A 21,797-nucleotide genomic window follows, 5' to 3' on the forward strand; every position below is an offset into this window, starting at 1 on the left:
GCCCAACAAAGCTATTTCTCTTGTATAGCAACGCCCAGGCCTTTTTCTAGCACCGTGACTCCAATTCTGATCGGTTTCTTTTCCCGATCGTAGACCTGGGAGCCGCCTGTTCGTGTTCGGTGTTCCTCATCGACAAACGCCGCAACAGGGACCAGCTCACCAGAGCCATCGTTGATCGCTTCTGCAGCGCCTGCCATCGTCGGCCATTGCGATTGGGAGCTGCGCAAACGCATCAATTTGTCTTTTTTTCTATAGTATATTTATTTAAAATGCATTGTCTTTTTTTCTTTAATTATCATATAGCTTTAAAATACATTGTCTTTTTTTCTATAGTGGTAGGCCTCATTTTAGATTTTTGCACAGAGCCTCTGATTTTGTCGGGACGGCCCTGGTGTCAATATAGGGGTATTATTCACTTAGTTGTTGTGGCGCCAAACTTTTGATTGTATAGTTATTTTATAGTTCGATTATTAAAAAAATCATATAAATGACACGATCTTGAACTGTCAATACTCTTAATATGAGCTCGTGATCATTTATTTTTTGCACCCAACAAATTTTGTGAACATTTGTTTTTAAACACAAACTAATAGTCTCTCTTTTCAGAATTTAATGTCCCGTTATAGGCTATAGCTCCACGATTTTAAATAGTACATTAATTTTATAATAAACTAGAATGAAATGAATTAATAATATAATGTGATTTTCAAATATTAAAAATAGTAAAAATGAAACGCAGAACATTTCATTTTGAATATCCTAAAATAACAATATGAAACATTTAGTGTCATAAATGAGTACACGAATATGTTGCTTTGATTTTGAGTTGTCGCTTACAAAATGTGATGAATGATAATCCTAAGTCATAGTAGCATTATGTGAATATACGTGACGTTTCAGACAATATAACAGTGAGAATTAATATAAGATAAGCCAAAATATTGTTTATCAGTAAGTAAATTAGTTATAGAGGTGGACGTGAGATGAATAATCATGATATTGTGCAAACCGGCCAAAATATATTTTCATGGACCAAATTTTTGAAAAAAAATGCAATCAGGTAACAGATAAAATTATGCATGGCACTAAACATGACAACATAAGTTTTTTTTTTAATCTTTAAATAAAGAACAATTATAATGATAAAAGATAAGTGAAAGTAAGACCGTGTTGAAAGGAGCAAAAACTACATTTCATTTGTTCTATTATACTCCGTACCTCAATCGTATTTATTTTATCAACTAATTATTATAGTTGATTCATCTCTTTTTATTAAAAATCAATGCTTTTATCTCTTTTATTTTATTTTGTGTTTTACTTAATTTTCAATTCATTTATTTATTCTATTATTTATGTCATTTTATTTCTTATACAAACATTATTTTCTGAAATTTATATCCAAAACAAATACTTCATATTACTTGTAATGAGATGAAGGGAGTGTATGATTTGTTGAGTTCAAATAAGATTGGAGGAGTACTTGTTATAAAAGCTTTGATCACAATTTATTTACTACTATAAAAAAGTACGACTCCTATTACTAATAAAACAGATAAAATAATTATTTAAAGTAACGGAAGATATGAAATACTATATAGTGGTAGTATTATTATTTGTTTTGGTCCTTTTGGATGAGTTGTAGCAGTAGAGTTAATAAAGAAAAAAAGTCGTCCAGGTTGGAGCACAAGTTGTGAGGGAGAAGAAAGTGAAGGCTGCTGCCGGCGAAGAATGAGACGGCGACACTGCGGCGGCACAGAAGATGGGAAATTGCGGCACTAGGGAGGAGTCCGCGGTTGTATCCACCGCGCATCAACACCACCAAGGTCCGCCCTCATTAATTTACCCACATTTCTCTTTATCTCTCTCTCCCTCCCTCCACAATCAGATCTAGGTTTCACTCCTCAATTCATGCTCAACTCTTCCTCATTTTATTAATTCTTCTACCACACTTATTTACCTGCTTGAGAGGAATTTCAAGCCTGAACATGTCTGGAGATCGCTACTCGCAGTTAGGGTTTCTCATTAATTATGATGTAAAATTGCACTGTTTAATTGCTGGAAAAAAGGAGTATTAATTTAGAGCGCAATGTGCAGTGCACCAGCAGCTACAAGTGCTGTCATTGCCGACTAGGAATCCAGCCACAGATAAGAAGCACAGCCGCTCCATTTCAGATCTGAGCGATCCTTCAACCCCTCGAAACTTCGAGGACTTCCGTAAAAACGCCCTGCTCTACACCCACGTCATTGCTTTCACCCTTTTTGAGCTTGAGACCATCACTAAGAGCTTCCGTTCAGACTACATTCTTGGAGAAGGTGGTTTTGGGACTGTGTACAAAGGCTACATTGATGAGAATGTTAGGGTTGGTCTCAAATCTCTCCCTGTAGCCGTCAAAGTGCTTAACAAGGAAGGTCTTCAGGGCCACCGCGAATGGCTAGTGAGTTTCCCATGTCTATTCCTGGGACCGGATGTTAAATTCTGTTTTCCTTGTCCCATCCATAAACACGAGAAAGGTTATATGCTAATTTTGAACTCATTGATGCAGACTGAGGTCAACTTCCTTGGGCAGCTCAGGCATCCTCATTTAGTGAAGTTGATTGGATATTGCTGTGAGGATGACCACAGGTTACTTGTTTATGAATTCATGTTTAGAGGAAGTCTTGAGAATCATCTGTTTCGAAGTATGTCCCATTTCCGATCCCTTTTCAAGCAATGCTTTAGAGTTGTTTCCTATGCTTCTATGCTCAAATTGTCTCTGTATATGACTGGTATTGAAAATTTTAATGATACCTAGTGGGGTCACATAATATTTTTTTAGAAGTGAACTGAAAGAAAATTCTTCATGCATTTGCCATCCTAATGAAAAGATTGTGTTGTTATATGATACGATGTTACATGCTCAATAAGTCCAGAGATCTGAAAATGTACCGTTCCGAACTAAATTTTTTGCCCAAGAGAGATGCTCTTATGGCCCACTGTATCATCTACCACACTTTTCTGTATGATTGTTTCATTGTATTTCTTATTTAAATAGTGCATGCAGTGTTTTCTACTTATTGATTATTTCCTACTTATTTTTTCTTTTGCTCTATTTTTTCTTCACTATTACTCTTAGCGTGATTATTCTGTTCTGCTATGTGCTTGCCAATTTGAATAAAGTTTTTATTATGTCATAATCATTTGCTGAACACAATTAACCTGAAATTTTGCTGAGGCATCTAGAAGCAACTGTTCCACTATCTTGGTCGACAAGAATGATGATTGCTCTTGGGGCTGCTAAGGGGCTTGCTTTCCTTCATAATGCCGAGAGGCCAGTTATTTACCGGGACTTCAAAACTTCCAACATTCTGCTAGATTCAGTAAGTGATGCGATTGAAATTCTATGGGGACTTTGTTTGAAAGTTAAAATTATGCATTCACTTAATTTTTTCAGCAACATAGTTTTATCTGGTATCACTTGCTTTCTTGATCTGGTATTTTATGCCAAATCTCTTTGTTGCAGGATTATATAGCCAAGCTTTCTGATTTTGGTCTTGCAAAAGCAGGGCCGCAAGGTGATGAGACCCATGTATCTACTCGAGTAATGGGAACCTATGGCTATGCTGCGCCTGAATATGTTATGACTGGTAATACGAAATATATTTTGTTTCCTTGCACATTGCAAGATAACTGCTTGGGGTTTCTGTAGGAAATGCATATCCAAAAGCATTCTTTTTATCTAAATATTAAGGGCTAGAAGCTTGATTTTCTAACTGGTATTTATAGATACAGAAGCCTTCTGATGGTTGTTTTGTTGGTTTCTTTTTGTCTTGTTCCAAAGATTCCCTTCAAATAATGTATATAGGGGGTTTTCTAAATGCTTTCCTTTGGTCTTGATGTCTGGATTTTTAATTTTTTTCACTGTGGAATAAAGTAGATTTTTCAACAGGCAAGACCATGCTTTTCAGTTTAAATGAACAATGTTGATAGGAAGGACATCTGAATTGAACACAACAATTTTGGAAAAGGAAAACACTTTATTCCATGGCATATATGTCATTCTTTGTTTTCCTAATATAAAAAGATGTCAGTGTGGAGAATGATCATAAATAGATATGAAAGTATTGAAAACTTGAAATTCATTCAGATTAGCCTTGTAAATTTTGCTGCATTTTTACCTTAGATTAGATTCACACTTCAAGCCAATATCAGCATTTGAAGCGTGCACTCATTAGTCTTTTAATACCAATATAAGAAAACTGTATGTTTTTTAAAAGTATTCCAGGCAGTTCTGGGATAGATGTGAAAAGTTGATTCTCTTATTTCTCTTCAAACATCTTCAACCTTTGTATCACTTATCTATATGTAGATTCACCTCTTGTGCGTTTTTCGTTCCTTTCCCGCCATGAAATTAAGTATCTAGACTTACTGTATATATACATAGCTCTCCTATCTAATTAAACTCTACATGAGATGCACAGGACACCTTACTGCCAGGAGTGATGTGTACAGCTTTGGGGTAGTTCTTCTGGAGCTATTAACAGGGAGAAAGTCAGTAGACAAGACGAGGCCTAGCAAAGAACAAAGTTTGGTAGATTGGGCGAGGCCAAAGCTAAATGACAAGCGGAAGATGCTTCAAATCATAGACCCTAGATTAGAGAATCAGTATTCAGTAAGGGGAGCCCAGAAAGCTTGCAGTTTGGCATACTATTGTCTGAGCCAAAACCCAAAGGCCAGACCATTAATGAGCGATGTGGTTGAGACTTTGGAACCGTTACAGTCTAGTGGCGGTAATGAAGTCTCTCCATCATCGTCATCAACCCCTACGCTCCTGTGCAGTGGCAGTCCGTTTGTGACAGGAAGGATTCCAGATTATCGGGTGCATCGTAGATTTGCTGGGGCAGGCGGAACTGGTGTCGGTTGTCGGTCCACCAACCCGAATTGCTCCCCTGGTGGCCCTGCAGCTTGCCGGGTTAGGTGAGCCAAGAGTCACGGCTGTAGTAGCCTTCAAGATGTATGTACACGGTGTTAATGTGCCTGCCTGGATATGTATATCATAATTATGATAGCAACAGGCTTGTTGATTGTTAATGTAGCTAAGTGCTTTTGTGTTGATGATGCTTTGTTCCAACTTCGAAATTGCAATCTGGAGTGAGAGTCGATTTTACCGTCGATGTATGTTATATGTGTCCTTGTAGTAGTTTATTCTTTCGCATATCCGAAGATTTGCTGCCTTTTTCCACTTTCAATCTTTTGTACATGTAGTGTTACGCCTAAAAAGATCTCGAATCTGGTTCAATAGTAACAATTAGTTTTACTAAAAACTGGAGTAATATAATCATTGAAAGCGTTATACAACAAACATATAAAGACATTCATGTAAAATGATTAGATTACATGAGTAATTATCATTAGAATATACTGTACTACACTAGTAATTAAATGACTTAAATGAGATATACATAATTAGTAAACTTTAATATTCAAAACGATATGCTTCTTATAACCACTCTACATATTCTTACATTTCAATTTAAATCAAACTCGTGGGAAATTCACTACAAAACGTAGTTCATGACATTAATAACTGAATTTTAAGTTCTTAGAAAATATCAATTTCAGCCAAAATTTATAATTTTATGTACCCTCACCCTACTACTTCATTTGTCCCCTAGAAAGGAAAACATTGTACTGTACTAATTTTTTTTGCAAGAAATTTTATACTATATTGTTATCTGTGTGTTTAGTAGGTAGAAAAAAAAAAGAAATAGAACTAACAAATAAAGTAGAGAAAATGATATTTTTATTAGAAATATGTCACAAAAAATTAAAAACAAAAAAAATCAAATTGAATACATGAAAAAATGATAAAAAGAAAAGAATATCCGAGAAGGAAAACGGGTATCTCAGTCCCCAGGGCAGGGCAGGGCCAGCAAGCTGCGGAAGAAAGAAAGCCTAACCTAAGAAAATAGAAATAGAAGCAGGAGGCAGCCTCCCTCCTTTCCTCTCAATTCAACCGATTGGATTGGTTGATTCATTCACTCACCAACGTAACATACTAATCCATTCACAGCACTCGATTTCCTCTGAAACTTTCATTCACATACATACATACATTCACACATACATATATCGAAGAGGAAATGGGCTGGGAAGGTGCAAGCGGGCAGCGGATTGCGGTGTCATGGTTGATCGGCGGCCTTGTAATTGGGTTATCCGTGCTGGGTTTCCGCCGCCTTGCTTTGCCGCACAATAAGAAGAAGAAGAAGAGGCCAATTAGGGTGTACATGGACGGCTGCTTCGACATGATGCATTACGGCCACTGCAATGCCCTCCGTCAGGCCCGAGCTCTCGGCGACCAATTGGTCGTCGGCGTTGTCAGCGACGACGAGATTATCGTCAACAAGGGCCCTCCCGTTACTCCTCTCGACGAGCGGTATTCCTCAATTCTAATTTTAATTACCATTTCCTTACTTCTTTAAACTCTTTGTTTTATTGTTTATTCATACCTGATCTGTAATTCTCGATGTTGTACATCCCTAGCATGATCATGGTTAGTGGTGTTAAATGGGTGGATGAGATTATCCCCGATGCTCCCTATGCTATCACCGAGGAGTTCATGAAAAAGCTGTTTGATGAGTACAACATTGATTACATTATCCATGGGGATGATCCTTGCGTTCTTCCGGATGGGACTGATGCCTACGCCCTTGCTAAGAAGGCTGGCCGTTATAAGCAGATAAAGCGCACGGAAGGGGTTTCCAGCACTGACATTGTTGGTGTGTAGTTGCAATTCTTGTTTACCCGAAATTGGTGTTTTTGTTTGCTTGCTTAAATATGTGTGTGAATAATTACATCACAGTTGTTGTAACGTACTAACGATGTTAAGATCGGATTTATATGTTATTGCTCTATATTATGGTAAAAGCTTTCCACGAAAAAAAAATCAAAGCTTATTGTTTAAATATTTTGTTTTAGGTCGTATGCTTCTCTGTGTGAGAGAGAGGTCAGCTGGGGACAGCAATAGCCACTCATCTCTGCAGCGACAATTCAGCAGCAATGGCCGCTCAACTCTGCAGCGACAATTCAGCCATGGCCGCAACAACAAATCAGAAGATGGCGTGTCTGGTAGTGGGACACGGATATCTCATTTTCTACCCACCTCTCGCAGAATTGTACAATTCTCGAATGGCAAGGCATGTGGATTTAAAATGAAAATTTCACTCCTTATCTTAATAGAGTATATTCTTTCTAGCATCATCAAGAATTTTTAGTATTTGGAGACCATTTCATTTTGCTACCCTAAACTCTCTCTTTTCTATCTTGCTAACTAACATGCTTTAATAATTATGTCTTGAGTTATTCTTTGTGATGTTATTTTGATTGCAGACTTTGCAGTGTTACTTAACCTTTCTTCTCTCTCTTGCTAACTTGTATTGATATTATGTCTTGAGCTATTCCTTGGGATGTTATTTTGATTGCAAATGTGACTCAACCTCTCTTAACCATAGCATGGAACCAAGGAAGCTTGATAATGTGAGTGTTATGGGATTCATACAGAAACTAAGGCAGCTAAATAGAAACCTCTGGAATCAAGCAAAAAAAAACCCTTAAAAAAATATGCAGTGCCCTTGCCAGATAGTTTGGTGTGCTGTTTTGCCTTTTGAATAAATTTATAAACTGGGTTTGTTGGACATTAGAATCGAACAATGGACTCTCATGGATATCTGTAGCTAATCTGGTCCAAATCAGATACTAATTTTTTACTCCATTACCAAGTTCACGTTTTTATAATGCCATTATACTGCAACCAATCCAAGCTTTGCTTCTTCCTTCATAGTTCATATGGGATGGCGAGATAGTGATCTATTTTGATAACCATACTATAATATCAATTAGCTTTTAAAATTTAGGTATCTACAATATCAATTTAGATATCCAAGCTTTGCTTCTTCCTTCATATGGGACGGACAGAAAAGTGTCATTTAGGTATCTATAATATCAATTAGTAGCTTTTAAAATTTATCTTTGATTCTCTTTCAGGGGCCTGGACCTGATGCTCGTATAATTTACATAGACGGTGCATTTGATCTTTTCCATGCCGGACATGTGGAGGTATGTTATGGTTCCAAATTCCAATCGTTATTACTTAATGCATCTATTAATTCAGATTATATTGTAGCCCAGAATGTATGCTTTATTTAAAATTTAATGTCTATCTGTCTAATCGTATTCATCTCATTCTTTTGTCTCATGTCACGGACTTTGTTGAATTACTTTTGCTACATTATTACTACTTTTCCAATGCTAGCAATTTTTTTCTTCATCTTCTGTTAATATTATGTACTGAGTTTCTATTTGTTGTTTTATACAGATACTAAGGCTTGCCCGAGGGCTTGGTGACTTTCTTCTAGTAGGCATCCATACCGACCATAATGTCAGGTATGATCTTTATTTTTCTTCATTCCTTAGATGAATTAATTTGCATGTAAAATCTGATGTATCCTGTAAAAGATCACTATTCCTAGGTGAGAACTTTTTCTTAGAGCTAGTAGATTATAAGCTTTCGTGGATGCTCTTATATCAAATTTATCCAGAATGGGTTGTGACACATGATGCTTCACATATCTACTAGTAGAACATAATCACCTTAACTATTATAAATCCTACAACATCCGTCCACAACCAATAGTCATTTTTTTTCCATTTTTGAACTTCCACAAATATTAGTCACCTTCTATTTTTGGTACATTTCTCTCTCTGATGAGGTGGACCTTATTCTCCACTAAAAACACTCCAACCACCTTCTCTCTCTCACTTTACCAATTTTGCATTGAAAACCATGTCATCCATTACCAAGACTATTGGTAGTGGGCAGAGGTAGTATTGTATTTGCTGTTCTATCGGATGAAATATGAGTAATGATATCCTAAGTGAAGCTTACTGTTGCGGGATCATATTGTCCAGAATGGCAGAATGCACTTATGGTCTGTTTGTTTTCTTGGTTGAGATGACAATTGACTGGTTAAAGAATGAGATTGTGATTTAGACCGAGTTTAAAGTACACAATAATTACTAGTGCCTGCTTTGTGATGTTGAATAATTTGATTCTCTTTAAATAAACTGATGGATGAATGAAACCTACTAAAGTTCCAAGTCTCATTGCAAGTCACTTACTAAAATGTTTGATAGAGAATCAGTGAAGAACAGACCATTGGCTGACTACACGAAATAAATGTCTGTTAGGGACCTGGGGTCTGGTTTGATCAGATGCTTTAAGGGGGTGGGGTTTCCAATTGTCTATCAGCTCTTTTTAAGGTTTATGTGGTTTCTAATGTCTTTTGTGATAGTGGGAACTTAAGTAAAAAAATTTTTTTGATGAGGGATGCTTTTGTGATTTGTCCCTGGGCAAATGCAGCCAACCAGAATGGAATATGATAAAATTTTAGTTTTAGGATTTCTTGTCCATGGAAGACAGAAGTTATGTTGAGTTTTAGTACAGAAAGTTGTACCTGTAAAAGTTGGTGGGATGATTTATTGCATTGCTCTCCACAAAAACAACCAAATACTTGGGCCTTATTGTAGTCCCTTGCTAAGATTTAGAGAATGAAAAGAAACCTTTTATTTTCTTAGTATGGAATAGAATGTGAAACTTAATGTTTGAATATTTCTAGTGACATAATTATCTGAAGCGTGAACTATTTATTCTAAGGATAAAGACACCAAACTGATCTCCAGTATCCTTTTTATTAGTTCTTTTACATCCCTAACAAGGAAATGTGTATAGTGAAAATCCATATATGCTTTGAGATACAGCAGGGCAATGGACAGATGATGGGAGAGAAAGTGATGGGAGAGTCTCTTATTATTTATATGAAGAAACTGTCATTATTGCCTTGCTGCTTGCTCGACATAGTTATGGATGTCATTGTCAATGTTATGAATCAAACATGCTTTTGGTCATTTTTAGTAGTGCACTCTCTAATGGCTTCAAAAGTATATCCAGGTCTTTTTAATGTACACTTGTACATGATTTTCACAAACTGTGATGCTTTGTACTAATTGTGTGCCTGGAGGGTTTCTTCCACTTTGAATCGAATTGATGGTGCCTTTTAATCGCAAGTAGTAAAATCCCACTCAGCATTATGTACTGCTCATGAAAATATTTATGTTTACATAGCCAATATCAAACTTCAAAGTTCCAATAGTGTGATTAAAGTCAAATTGTTAGTGGTGCATGTTTGATTCATAACATTGATAATGACATCCATAACTATGTCGAGCAAGCAGCAACGCAATAATGACAGTTCAAAGTTCAAATTGTATTTGAATGCTAAGGCATTCAAATACAACTTATTTGAAGTTGCTTGCTAACTTTGGCCTCAGGGTGTAAGAATATTGATAATATTGCAAACTTTTGAGGCAGATATTTGATAAAACTTCCACCATGTCTGTTGTAGTGCAAAAAGAGGACGTCACCGTCCAATTATGAATCTTCATGAAAGAAGCTTGAGTGTACTGGCTTGCCGATATGTGGACGAGGTTATAATTGGTGCCCCAATGGAGGTGTCAAAAGATATGGTAAGTATGATGAATTCACATTTAACTAGTTACTTATCTGCATGAATACAATATTCCATCCCCTGCATTAATGATTTAAGTCTAGTAAGAGGGAAAAAAAGTTAGTGAGAAAACATAGAATGTGATTGGTAACAGACAGTTGGCACCCACATATATAAAATCAACTTTTAATTTCTACTTATTTCTCTGGTTAAAACACTTCTTCCTTCTTTGGTATTGAAATCATAGTTGACATCACTAGTTCTGAATCAGCAAACAAATCCCAATGTGACTTAATGTACTTTGGGATTTCTTTTTTTCAGACATATTCCTACCGTTACTATAACTCTATGCTTCTTTGACCTGGTATAAGTTAATAAGCAAGCTAAAAGGCTTCAATGCCAAGTTCAAATTAGATACTTGCAACTGCAGACTGTAAATGCTGTAGATTTGATTTTTGGTTGCATTCTTGATTCTTTTAATTAGTGTAGCCTTTTTTAGTGTCTTGAAGAATAAAGTACTATTGATTTAACACAGAAAGTAGCATATGCTTGCAGCCTTGTTCTATTGTAAGCATGTGTTAACTTACTACAAAACTAAGCGAGTTACTTGAGAAATGAGAATATAGCCTCTATATTCTGAGGTCCAGTTATACTAATAAATTTCTCACTTCATGGATTATACGCCAAAGTAATGCTTTGAAACTTAAATGGCTGAGATCAACCCTTCCTATCATCAGTTTTCCATCTGGTTTCTAATTCCTGATGCTGCAGATTACAACTTTCAACATCTCTTTGGTTGTGCAAGGATCTGTTGCTGAGGATAATGATTTTCAGAAGGTACTGCTAACAAATAAGTGTACCCATTTAGTTGTTCAGTTACAAATATGATTAGTTAGGTTTGCTGATGCTGTAGGACAAACACTGTTATTTTTGCAGGAGAAGGAGAATCCATACGAGGTTCCTAACAGTATGGGTATTCTTAAGCTCTTGGAAAGTCCTCTGGAGATTACAACCAGCACGATAATCAAGAGGATCGTATCGAACCATGATGCATACCAGGTTTTCACACATCTAGCCCTTTAGATTCACGAGTTAATTGGAAAAGGATAAGTGATTAAAGCGATTGTTGCAGAAACGAAATGAGAGAAAAGCTGAAAGTGAGAGAAGATATTATGAAGAGAGAGCTTTTGTGACAGGAGATTGATTAACTGTTATGAGTGTGGAAAGAGTAAGACCACATAAGTTGAGCCATTGTTTTCATATTGTGGTAGATGTGTTTGTACTGAGTAAGCCTAGTTTGATTTCAGGTGGAGGCGACTTGGTTGACTTGATGCTATGTGGACCACAATAAAGAGGATCCCTCTCATCACTGATGTCTTTGTCTACTCGTATTTTTCTTTCGAAAGAATTTGAATTTGGTAGAAGCTGTAGAACAGGGCAATATCACTATGACATGTAGCAAACAACGGAATACTTAAAACTTTGATGAATATCTTAACTTTGATGAATATCTTAACTTTGCTGAATTAATGATTGATGAGTTTTGGAATACATTTGAGAAGAAAACTAAATTAACTATTGAAGAATAGTACAATCGACAAGGATAAAACCTAGGCTTCCATTCGAAGATTAAGTCTTGGGCAGTCTAGAACAGCCTTCTGCATATATCCTTGTCGATGGTGCATCGTTGTCTTGTCGTTGCGGACTTGATGGGTGCTGCTGGGCACGTCTCAGCAATCCCGGTGAGAAGTTGTGTGGATCTCGGTGTCCCTTGCTCATCCGTGCGCGTCTCAGCAATCCCAGTGGAAAGTGGCGTGGATCTCGGCGCCCCTTGCTCTTCGAAAATAGCATCCATGATGGTGCCATACACAATCTCAAACAAACGCTGCTCATCATCATCACCACCTTCACCACCATCATCAGCAACATTATCAAATTCTTCAATGAGAGAAGAGGCAAAGTTGAGGCGACGAACGACGTGGCTGTGTGACTCATCCTGGTATTTGAGGCGGCGCGGAGCAAGCAACAGCTTGTCGGAGCCTGGGGCAAAGGAATCGAACAAGGTCTCTTTAGGGGTTTCGACGTCAGGAGAAGAATGGGGCGGGGAATGCTCTGCTTTTTCCTCTGGAGTTGCTGGCCCAGCTTCCTCATCACCTGTTTTACAAATCAAACTCCAATTTTTTCCACAAATAGCTTGCTGTTCATCTGCACAGACCTCAGACCCCATGGCTTCCTTTTTTTCGCAGTCAGCTGAGCTAACCAGCAGTTACTGGAATTTAAAAAAAATTAAAAAACAATTTCAGTTGGGGAAATCAATTAGGGTTCCGGTGAAAGGGGGAAAAACGTGAAATGGAAACGGAAAATCGAAGCTGAGCCCTAACAAAACGGAGACGAGGAAATCGAAAGCAAGGAGAAGAAAAACAGACCGGCGATTGATTGAATAGAAGAGGAAAGCGGCGGAGAGGATGAAATTGGCGGGCGATGGAAGTGATAGTGAAAGCTTTGTGGTTCTTCGCTGCCGCTGAAATTGGGACAATTTTGACTCTTCACCTTATTTACCGCACGTGATGGATGAACCAGATGCTCTGTGGGTCCCACTTCTCACCCCTAATTTTTCATTAGTATATAAAAGCATAACTTTCTTATCAAAAGTTTTTTAAAGTACTCCATTTAAAAGCTGTAATATTTTCTGATTATTAGTATATTTGATAAATATAAAACAGAGAATTTATTCTTTATCATTTTGTATAAAATTTCTTAATTCAAACGGTATTATTTCATATATATAATTTTCTTGTGATGACAAATGTGTATAATCAAATATTTTATTTGTTTTATTATAGAGTGAACTTCAAAAATAGTTCATGGAATATGAGTTTATCTTGCATATAGTCACTGGACTTTAAAAATATCTTCAGTAGTCCCTGGACTAAGGGTTTATTTCGAAATTGGTCCTTTTGCACTGTTTTCTTCTGAAAATGCCCTTTTTGGGGCGGAACAATTTGGTCTTTTCTCATTTTTAACTTTTTCAATCTGATATTATTTCAATGATGTATAAAATACGATATTATTTAAAAAATTTATTTTCTTTTTCCCTTTGTCATCCTTCACTTTGTTTCTTATTTCAATATTAAATTTAATTTTATAAAATAAATTTGAAATTTATATTTTTAAATATCAATAAATTATTTTAATTAAAATTATTAATTTATGTACCTATTATAAAAGAGTTTTGTGTGAGCTTACTGCATAGTTTTATTTCTATGTATATAGTTGTGAGTTGAGAAAGAATACATAAATTAATAATTTTAATTAAAATAATTTGTTGATATTTAAAAATCTAAATTTTAAATTTAATTTTATAAAATTAAATCTAATATTGAAATAAAGAGACAAAGTGAAGGTTGGTAAATGAAGAAGAAAATAAATTTTGAAATAATATTAGATTTAGTACATCATTGAAATAATATCAGATTAAAAAAGTTAAAAATGTGAAAGATCAAATTGTTCAGCCCCCCAAAAAGGGCATTTTCGGGAGAAAACAGTACAAAAGGACCAATTTCGAAACAAACCCTTAGTCTATAGACTAATGGAAATATTTTTAAAGTCCATAGACTATGAACGAGATACACCCATAGTCCAATGACCATTTTTGTAGTTCACTCTTTATTATAAGATTTCATTATTATAAGATTTCAGATCCAAGTGATCATATATTCATTCATCTAATAATATTACTTGTCAAATTTGGTTTTCCCATTAATTTTAAATTTTATTAAAAAAATCATGAATTTATCCCTTGTAGTAAATTTTCCCATGAGTTGAGAAAAAAACTTTTCAAATCATGAATTTACTTGTAGTGAATTTTCCCATGAGTTGAGAGAAAAACTAATTTCGTGGAAATTTCACTACAAAACCTATATTCAGGATTTTCGCGACAAACTTTATAGTTCTTGAAAAATGTCAAATTTTAATCAAAGTTTTTTATTTTAAAATCCAATATTCTTTATTAAATAAGAAAATCCAAAAGAAAATAGAAGGAGAAAAAACTTATTTTATTCAAATGGGTATAACCAAAATACATTGTTTTATACACAGATGTGATAACTAAAAAAAACTGGAACTTCATTAATAAATATTCACTTTATAAAAATACTAGAAATAATTATAATTAGATCAGATTTTTGTAGTTTTAAATAATTGTTAGTATACCTTTAATGAATTAAAATATTTTTAGGTATATAATTAAAGTAAAAGATATGAGAGTGGAAAAAAGAGTTGTTGCGGAATGACGAGGATATATAACTGAAAAGAGAAAAAGTCGTTAAGATTTTGGACGTCCAATTTCTTATTCTTTTTTCTTACCATAAGAAAACATCCTTAATCTGTTGCCGGAGAGAGAATGGCGTACCGGAGGAAACAAGGAGCGATGTCTAGATCATCCACCTTCAAGGAAGAAAAGAACCCCCCACCCCCACCCGACGACGGAGAATGGGCCGCTGCCTCCTCCCTCGCCGCTGCCGCCTCTGCCGCCCACCGCAACTCCACGGTTCGGTCTCTTCATATATACACATTCCATTCATTTTTGAATTAAAAAAGGAGAGATCCATTTTCTCTTATTTAATGGTTTCTTTGCATGAATATATATCATGTCCCAATTAGTAATTATATATATACATGTGATTAATGTGGGATTGATGAATGGGACAGGGAGGTCCCACGTATGACTACACCGCCATGGGAAGCTCGAACGAAACGGGGAGTTTTTGGGGAGTTCTTGCAAGAAAAGCGAAGGCCATTCTTGAGGATGATGACATTAAATCACGCCCTCATCTTCTTCAATCCCCAACCCAGAAGAGACTAGACTCGCCCAAGGCTCCTCCTCCTACTCAGGTTTTCATTTCCATTTTGTCCAAATCGTCTCAAATCATCTTTAGCTTTCACATTGTCGGAGCTTGGGGAGGCCTGAAATTTTGAGAATACAAAATAGTATACGAAAAATGGCTTCACAAAGAATATGATGGATGTGAGTGATGAAGAAGAAAATTAAAATAGGATATAGAAATGTATTGTGAATCTGCATTATACTAGTTGAATCGTTTCTTTTTGACACAAAGATTAAGGAATTAGTGTTTAGTGAGTTAGGGGAAGAGACATAAAGATTAAGAAACTATTGTTTACTAAGTTAGGTGAAGATAGAATAAAGTAAATACGTGAAAAGAGAATAAAGTAGAAGAGATAGTATTTTATAAAGAAAATGGCTCAACTATATTAGGACGACAAAAAAAGTACAAAAAAAGTACAGTATATGAATCAAGGTCAGACATAGCTAAGAAAGAACATGGTTGTTAGAAAATATGTTTAACAAAGCTATACCAATATTGTACAGTATATGAATCAAGGTTAGACATAGCTAAGAAAGAACATGGTTGTTAGAAAATATGTTTAACAAGGCTATACCAATATTTTATTTCTACGTTCGCCATTGCAGACTGAAATATCGAAGAAGCTAGACACTCCCACTCCGAGTCACGCCGCGATAGCATATTCCACGAGGAGCAACATTGCCAAAACCTTGGACGACGGAGGAGAGAGCAAGGGCCCTGAAACTCCTAAAATACAGATAGTAAGAAAAGGAAACAATCTAGGACAAGAGATGGGAGAACACCATAAATCAACAACACCTCAAGTACCTAAGAATCCCACCACCCAAGAAGATCTGCTCAAGGCATCTCGCGACGTAAGGTTGCTACACTCTCTTGTTTTATAATCACTCTGTCCCGTAATATGTGTCCCATTTTTTCACATCAGTTTAAGATCTCACACTTCATTATAAAACTAACACAGTATATAAAAGAAATCTATATCCCACAAACATTTTATATTGTCATTCGTTCATCTTTTTAAAATCTGTGCCGAGTCAAAGTGGGACACATTACTGGACGGAGGGAGTATTACTATTTCAGTTACTGCATTACAGTTTCTTGGATTGAATATCACAGGTGGCAATGGCGACTGCTGCCAAAGCGAAACTACTGCTTCGGGAGCTGAAAACGGTAAAAGCTGACCTAACTTTTACGAAGCAGCGATGCACTCAGTTGGAAGAAGAGAACAGGATCCTCAGACATAATGGTCCGGCTCACCATGACGACGACATGGTATTTATAGCGAATTCTTTTTTAAAATTTAATGCAAGAGTAGTAGTACTACTATATTTGTTCTTTTAATCTTCAAAGGTAGTTATGGTATGTCACAAATTATGAAAGAAAAACATAGAGTGATATTATACATGTGTGATGTATATTGATGAAAAATGATATTCAGATTCGGAATCAGCTGGAGACACTGCTGGCGGAGAAGGCGCGTTTAGCTCATGAAAACTCAGTGTACGCGCGTGAGAATCGGGTGTTGAGAGAGATAGTGGAGTACCATCAGCTGACGACGCAGGATGTTATCTACGTGGACGAGGGGAGTGATGAGGTGGCAGAAGTTCATCCAATCTTATACTCGGCCTCTCTCCCTGACTCCCCTACCTCTCCACCGGATCTCTCCTCTCTCTTCCGAAGCGCCTCCGCCACCGCCCACCTCCGATTTGACCCTTAGTTTTTTTTACTTTTAATTCATTTTGACTTGTTTGTTTGTTGTTAATAGGCGTTTTGGTTTGAACATCATTGATAAACACTCAACGTGTATATTGACTTCGAATATCTAGCTTCGTCTTGTTTCACTTGTGTTGAAATATCTTTACTTTAAAGAAAATGAAACAGCGTTATGTAGAGATTAAGAATGTCTATCGCTTCCTGATGATGAAAGAGATCTTTCGACAGCCAAATGTGTATCACTTGCTGCCTATACATCTGTTCTTACAGCACTCACTCTCTTCTTGTACCAAAAAATGAGATCCATAACTTAAAGAGCATTTCTAGGTTTACAGAGGTTGAGGTTTTGGTTTTCAATTATAAATGAATATGTATTTATTATTTTTCCCAAATACAAGGGAACCCAAATTTGAGAATCTAATTTGTTTCTTTAAGTAATTAATAGTATTATTTTAATATCTAATTATTACACTTAATAGAGTAGAATCTCTTCCGTTTCTATAAGTAATGCGTCAAAAATAATTCAAGAAATGAGATTAGGTATTAATGTAGAGAGAAAGAAGGAGATATGATTGAAAATTAAAAAAGATATTAGCATGCACGCTTTTAGGAGATTCGTTACGGTTTTATTGATGATACACATATATAGAATCGGATAGATGTAGCACGAAATATATATGTTAAAAAGCATGATTTTGTTGTTAATAATGTTGTGGACATGTAGAGTGAGTGGTGAATTAAGTAGTAGGGACTTGGATGGTGTCCTACAAAACTATGCTTTGGAAGCATTTGCTCGGCGGCCAAAGACAGGACGATGGAGCTGTCTCGGGCATCCGAGTATCGGCGATGAGGCTCAAGACCGGAGCTTTAAAGAGGAGAGGAGTGAGCATGTACCAAGAGTTCCAAATTCCAAAGGGAGTGGTGACACATCCCTATGTGGAGAGGCTTGCTCTTCTATACCACAACTTGGCTAATTGGTCCTTGGCATATTACCGCTACACCTATCTGGCCCTGGTGATCGGTCTCCTTGCTTACGACGCCTCGCAGTTGAAGACGCATCTCGACATACGTGCATCCGGCAAACCCATATCCATCAATTTCTCAAAGCTGCTGCTGGCTCCCAGAGCCGTGCACGCGCATCCAAAATGTGTGTTCATTGATGTCAACGGGTCGGTCTACCTCAGTGACATGATGTGGGGTAATATCTGCACGACTTTTCAAGAGGGCCACTATTCTGTTGTGACTAATACTAGTATTGCGCGAAGATGGTACTAGTACTAGTTCGACTCGTTTGAAGTGGTGGATGATTGTTGGTGGGGTGGTGTTGGAGGTGTTGGCATTGGGAGGAGTTGCGGTTGTGGCGAGGAGAAAGTACGAGCAAAGGACGAGTAAGAAGATGGTTGCGGAACTGAGTGAAGCTTTATATGAGTAGCAATGGCACACCGGCGGCTATGCCAACAAGGACTCTTCCTAAACTTGAGAATGAATATGTACCCTAAATTCACCCCTTACCATCTTTTTTTCATTCAACTGTTAGCTAGCTGCCAATTGCTTGTACACTCAAATTGACCAAGGAAATATCAAATATGATAAATCACAAGCATTAGATCCATAAATCTTGTTTTAGATGAAAGAAAGATGTTTTAAGGTCCAACAACTTCATTAACCAACTTCATAAACCATTCTGATTTCTGGTTTCAAAACCAACACTTTCAAACAATTCTAATCTCAATAAAAATAGACTTGGATGTTAAACAACACATGTATTTCAACAGATTTATCATTAACCACATCCAAAAATCACCATAATTCTTGCACAGTTTGTACAGAAATCCACCCAACACATTATTCATTCCAGCAAGCCACCAAGCATTGTTATCTACATCACAATAAAAGAAGCCAGAATAAGTGATAAATAAAGAAGCACATCCAAGAAATATGCTTAGGCCATAAGGCACATACAAGAGATTGTAAATAGTAGAATACTGGCGAACAACTTATTCAGATACAAACACTGAAGAACCAAAAAGACCAAAGGTATGGATGACAAACCAAATTGTGCCTAACTACCCTGTTTTAACATGAGCAGTACTACTACCAACTGCCACTATAAACTAGTTGTGCTTCATTTAGCTTAAATTTATCCATGATGTATTAAGAAAGTGGTGCATAAATATCCCCTATCCCATACAAAGTTATGACTGAAACACCTAGCTGTCAAATAATTCTGTGATGTACTTAATCCTTGTGAAACAGGGAAACTTACGAAATAAAATGAATGGAGAACATGGTCAAAGAATTGGATGAATGTTAAATATAATCCCACTATCTCAGTATTCAGTATTTGCAAGCTCTGGCTCAGGTTGAGATAAATTACCACTAGTATCAAGGAAGCATTAAATAATCACTCTAACTTAACCGACAAGGCCTCATTACACCTTGAGGACAAGACTTTCCTAATACGGATAGTTTTCTTACGCATGAATTATGATGAGAATGGGTTAAGGTGGGAGATGTATCCCTATGCATGATCATGAATAGGGAAATATATCCAGACCAATGTTATCAATCTCGTATGGCGGCTTATGGCGGTTTGCCTAAAAACCGCCAAAGAGATATGGCATATTAGCATGGCGGATATGGCGTCAATAATTAAATAAACAAAATAATACATATATATTTATTTATAATTCAAAAAATAAAAAATATTAAAAATATAACACATCTAAAACACTTTAAACAATTAATAAAGCATAAAATACAACTCCAACCTCCATGTTTCTTGCATAATGCCTCATTCCTAAATGCAGTACACACGCAATGTTGTCTTATGTCGGATATGGCAGTGCTATGGAAGCGACATGGTGCTATGGCGTTTCCACCACCGAATGCCATGCCATAGCGTCATGGCGCCGCTATATCCGCTATTTGATAACATTGATCCAGACCTGCCATTAACTCACCTAGTTCAAGAAAACTTTTGGGAGACTACAAGGGCAGTAAGGTGGGTGTCGTGGTTCATAATCTTGAACCCGCTAAGGTTGGGCTAAGTAACACTCATTACAATATTTTATTTAGACCTGCTCCATGTATTGAAAACTCCCTTGACATCTTTCAGATTTTCTAGTGTTTCATCTGTGAGAGAGGAGGAGAAGATGGAAGAAGACCACAAACTTTTGATTGATTGAACGGACTAAAGGAGGGAGGGAAAACCAGATCTGGAGAACAGGTTTGCAGGCCTAAACCCAGCAGTTTTTATGAGGGGAGAGACAGGTTATGGATGACTATGAAGCAGGGCACTGCAGGTCTTGGGTTTCATCAAACCCACCCAGTTGAACATTCTACACATGGATCTTATAGAGGATAATTAGTACGGCAAGGAATCAATTATTTAGATTATTTCATCAGTGGAACAACTAGGATGCCTTATCATGAGCATAATAAGTTCTAATGGAAGAACAAAAATGGTAGAAGGCAAATAAGTGTGAGGCAATTAACGATTTTCATTTTGGCCTAGTGAACAAACCAACTCAGATATGAAACCCCTGGATTCTTAGTCTTTGTTTCTATTTGATGCTCTTTGTAAAATGCACTTGGTCAAAATACTTGAGCAACTCACCATATTTGGATTCCCAGTGGCATGTCAGTTTTCAGATCAAGCATGACTCATGGCCAAAATACACTTGTTTGTGTGATTGAATGTTCATTCAACATATGTAACTCATTGCATTCATCAATACAGGGCAACAAATGAAGTTCTATGCTTAACATAAATCAGTGCAGTCATCTTTCCATTTCATCAGCAAACTGAACACTTTATTCAAGTGTGATGTTCTATGAAATATATCTTTTTTTTTAATCTCCAAAACAGATATTTAGTAGTATTAGATTTTATCACGTCTGAACTAGTTGCATATACATGTATTTTAACATGATAAACTTTCATGACTGTGGAGTGGAATAACTCAATACAACATTTCTTGCAAACAAAGCACTTGCAGCTACATATCTTATAACTTCAATCCCAACCACTCACATACTACTATAAAGTCTAGGAAATCAGAGACAAATTTGTCTACATGACAAAGAATCTTGTTCACCAGCTCAAACTTTCTAGATGTCAGTATCAAATTAGGTCAACTAATACACTGAAAATGCTTATAATATCAGATGGTAGTATATCTAGAGTGGAGAAACAAATATCATATGGTGAAGATAGAGGCAAACCTAAATCAGCTGGAAGCAGGAGGCGAAGAGAGCATCTCGATGATTTTCTTATCGCGTTTCTCCATAGCCACATCCCAGACGTCGTTCCCAATGTGCTTAGGCTGCCGAATCAATTACGAATCATCAAAGGAATGTAATCAAACAGATTTCGGAAATAGATAAAAGTGGAGAGGAAGGTACGGACGCGGCCGTGAGCAGCTTTGTGGATGTGATACTGAGCGTTGCCCATAACGCAGAGCATCCCTGCTATGATCCCCAATGGCAGCATCGCTTCCAACCACACCAGCCCCATTCTCTTCAATTGATAAGATCGGCGACCACAAATCCCTCAATCCAGTTCTGGGAGAATGCAATTGGATTTTCGATTTTCCTTTCCCTTTTTACTCTCGGTCTCTCAAAAATCAAAATAACTACTGCAGATTTCGGGAAAAA

The 21,797-nt window shown here is 36.6% G+C and overlaps 5 protein-coding genes across 5 annotated transcripts; 4 read left to right on the plus strand and 1 right to left on the minus strand.

Annotated features, from left to right (window-relative positions):
- The first annotated feature begins 1,620 nt into the window (after positions 1 to 1,620).
- LOC121785410 (probable serine/threonine-protein kinase PBL8) lies at positions 1,621 to 5,155 on the plus strand. The gene is made up of 6 exons (XM_042183830.1): positions 1,621 to 1,823; positions 2,095 to 2,435; positions 2,544 to 2,679; positions 3,221 to 3,357; positions 3,501 to 3,624; positions 4,459 to 5,155. Exons 1-6 carry the CDS (start codon positions 1,760 to 1,762, stop codon positions 4,956 to 4,958), a joined length of 1,302 nt encoding a protein of 433 aa, XP_042039764.1. The 5' UTR covers positions 1,621 to 1,759; the 3' UTR covers positions 4,959 to 5,155.
- Positions 5,156 to 5,875: 720 nt separating this feature from the next.
- On the plus strand, positions 5,876 to 12,069 carry LOC121785419 (ethanolamine-phosphate cytidylyltransferase-like). The gene is made up of 10 exons (XM_042183839.1): positions 5,876 to 6,413; positions 6,521 to 6,756; positions 6,956 to 7,173; positions 8,021 to 8,092; positions 8,352 to 8,419; positions 10,438 to 10,558; positions 11,311 to 11,376; positions 11,476 to 11,598; positions 11,672 to 11,767; positions 11,847 to 12,069. Exons 1-9 carry the CDS (start codon positions 6,121 to 6,123, stop codon positions 11,741 to 11,743), a joined length of 1,269 nt encoding a protein of 422 aa, XP_042039773.1. The 5' UTR covers positions 5,876 to 6,120; the 3' UTR covers positions 11,744 to 11,767; positions 11,847 to 12,069.
- On the minus strand, positions 12,026 to 13,119 carry LOC121785437 (unknown protein 1-like). The gene is made up of 2 exons (XM_042183863.1): positions 12,966 to 13,119; positions 12,026 to 12,808 (listed from the first exon to the last, which is right to left on the minus strand). The coding sequence occupies exon 2, from the start codon at positions 12,764 to 12,766 to the stop codon at positions 12,185 to 12,187; it is 582 nt and encodes a 193-aa protein (XP_042039797.1). The 5' UTR covers positions 12,767 to 12,808; positions 12,966 to 13,119; the 3' UTR covers positions 12,026 to 12,184.
- A 1,822-nt stretch (positions 13,120 to 14,941) lies between these two features.
- LOC121762835 lies at positions 14,942 to 17,142 on the plus strand. The gene is made up of 5 exons (XM_042158844.1): positions 14,942 to 15,088; positions 15,250 to 15,432; positions 16,031 to 16,279; positions 16,542 to 16,697; positions 16,864 to 17,142. Exons 1-5 carry the CDS (start codon positions 14,942 to 14,944, stop codon positions 17,140 to 17,142), a joined length of 1,014 nt encoding a protein of 337 aa, XP_042014778.1.
- A 752-nt stretch (positions 17,143 to 17,894) lies between these two features.
- On the plus strand, positions 17,895 to 18,570 carry LOC121762884. Its single transcript, XM_042158903.1, has 2 exons — positions 17,895 to 18,336; positions 18,392 to 18,570. The coding sequence occupies exons 1-2, from the start codon at positions 17,895 to 17,897 to the stop codon at positions 18,568 to 18,570; spliced, it is 621 nt and encodes a 206-aa protein (XP_042014837.1).
- The last annotated feature ends 3,227 nt before the right edge of the window (positions 18,571 to 21,797 follow it).

Source organism: Salvia splendens, chromosome 2 (genome assembly GCF_004379255.2).
Source record: "Salvia splendens isolate huo1 chromosome 2, SspV2, whole genome shotgun sequence".
NCBI classification, from domain to species: domain Eukaryota; kingdom Viridiplantae; phylum Streptophyta; class Magnoliopsida; order Lamiales; family Lamiaceae; genus Salvia; species Salvia splendens.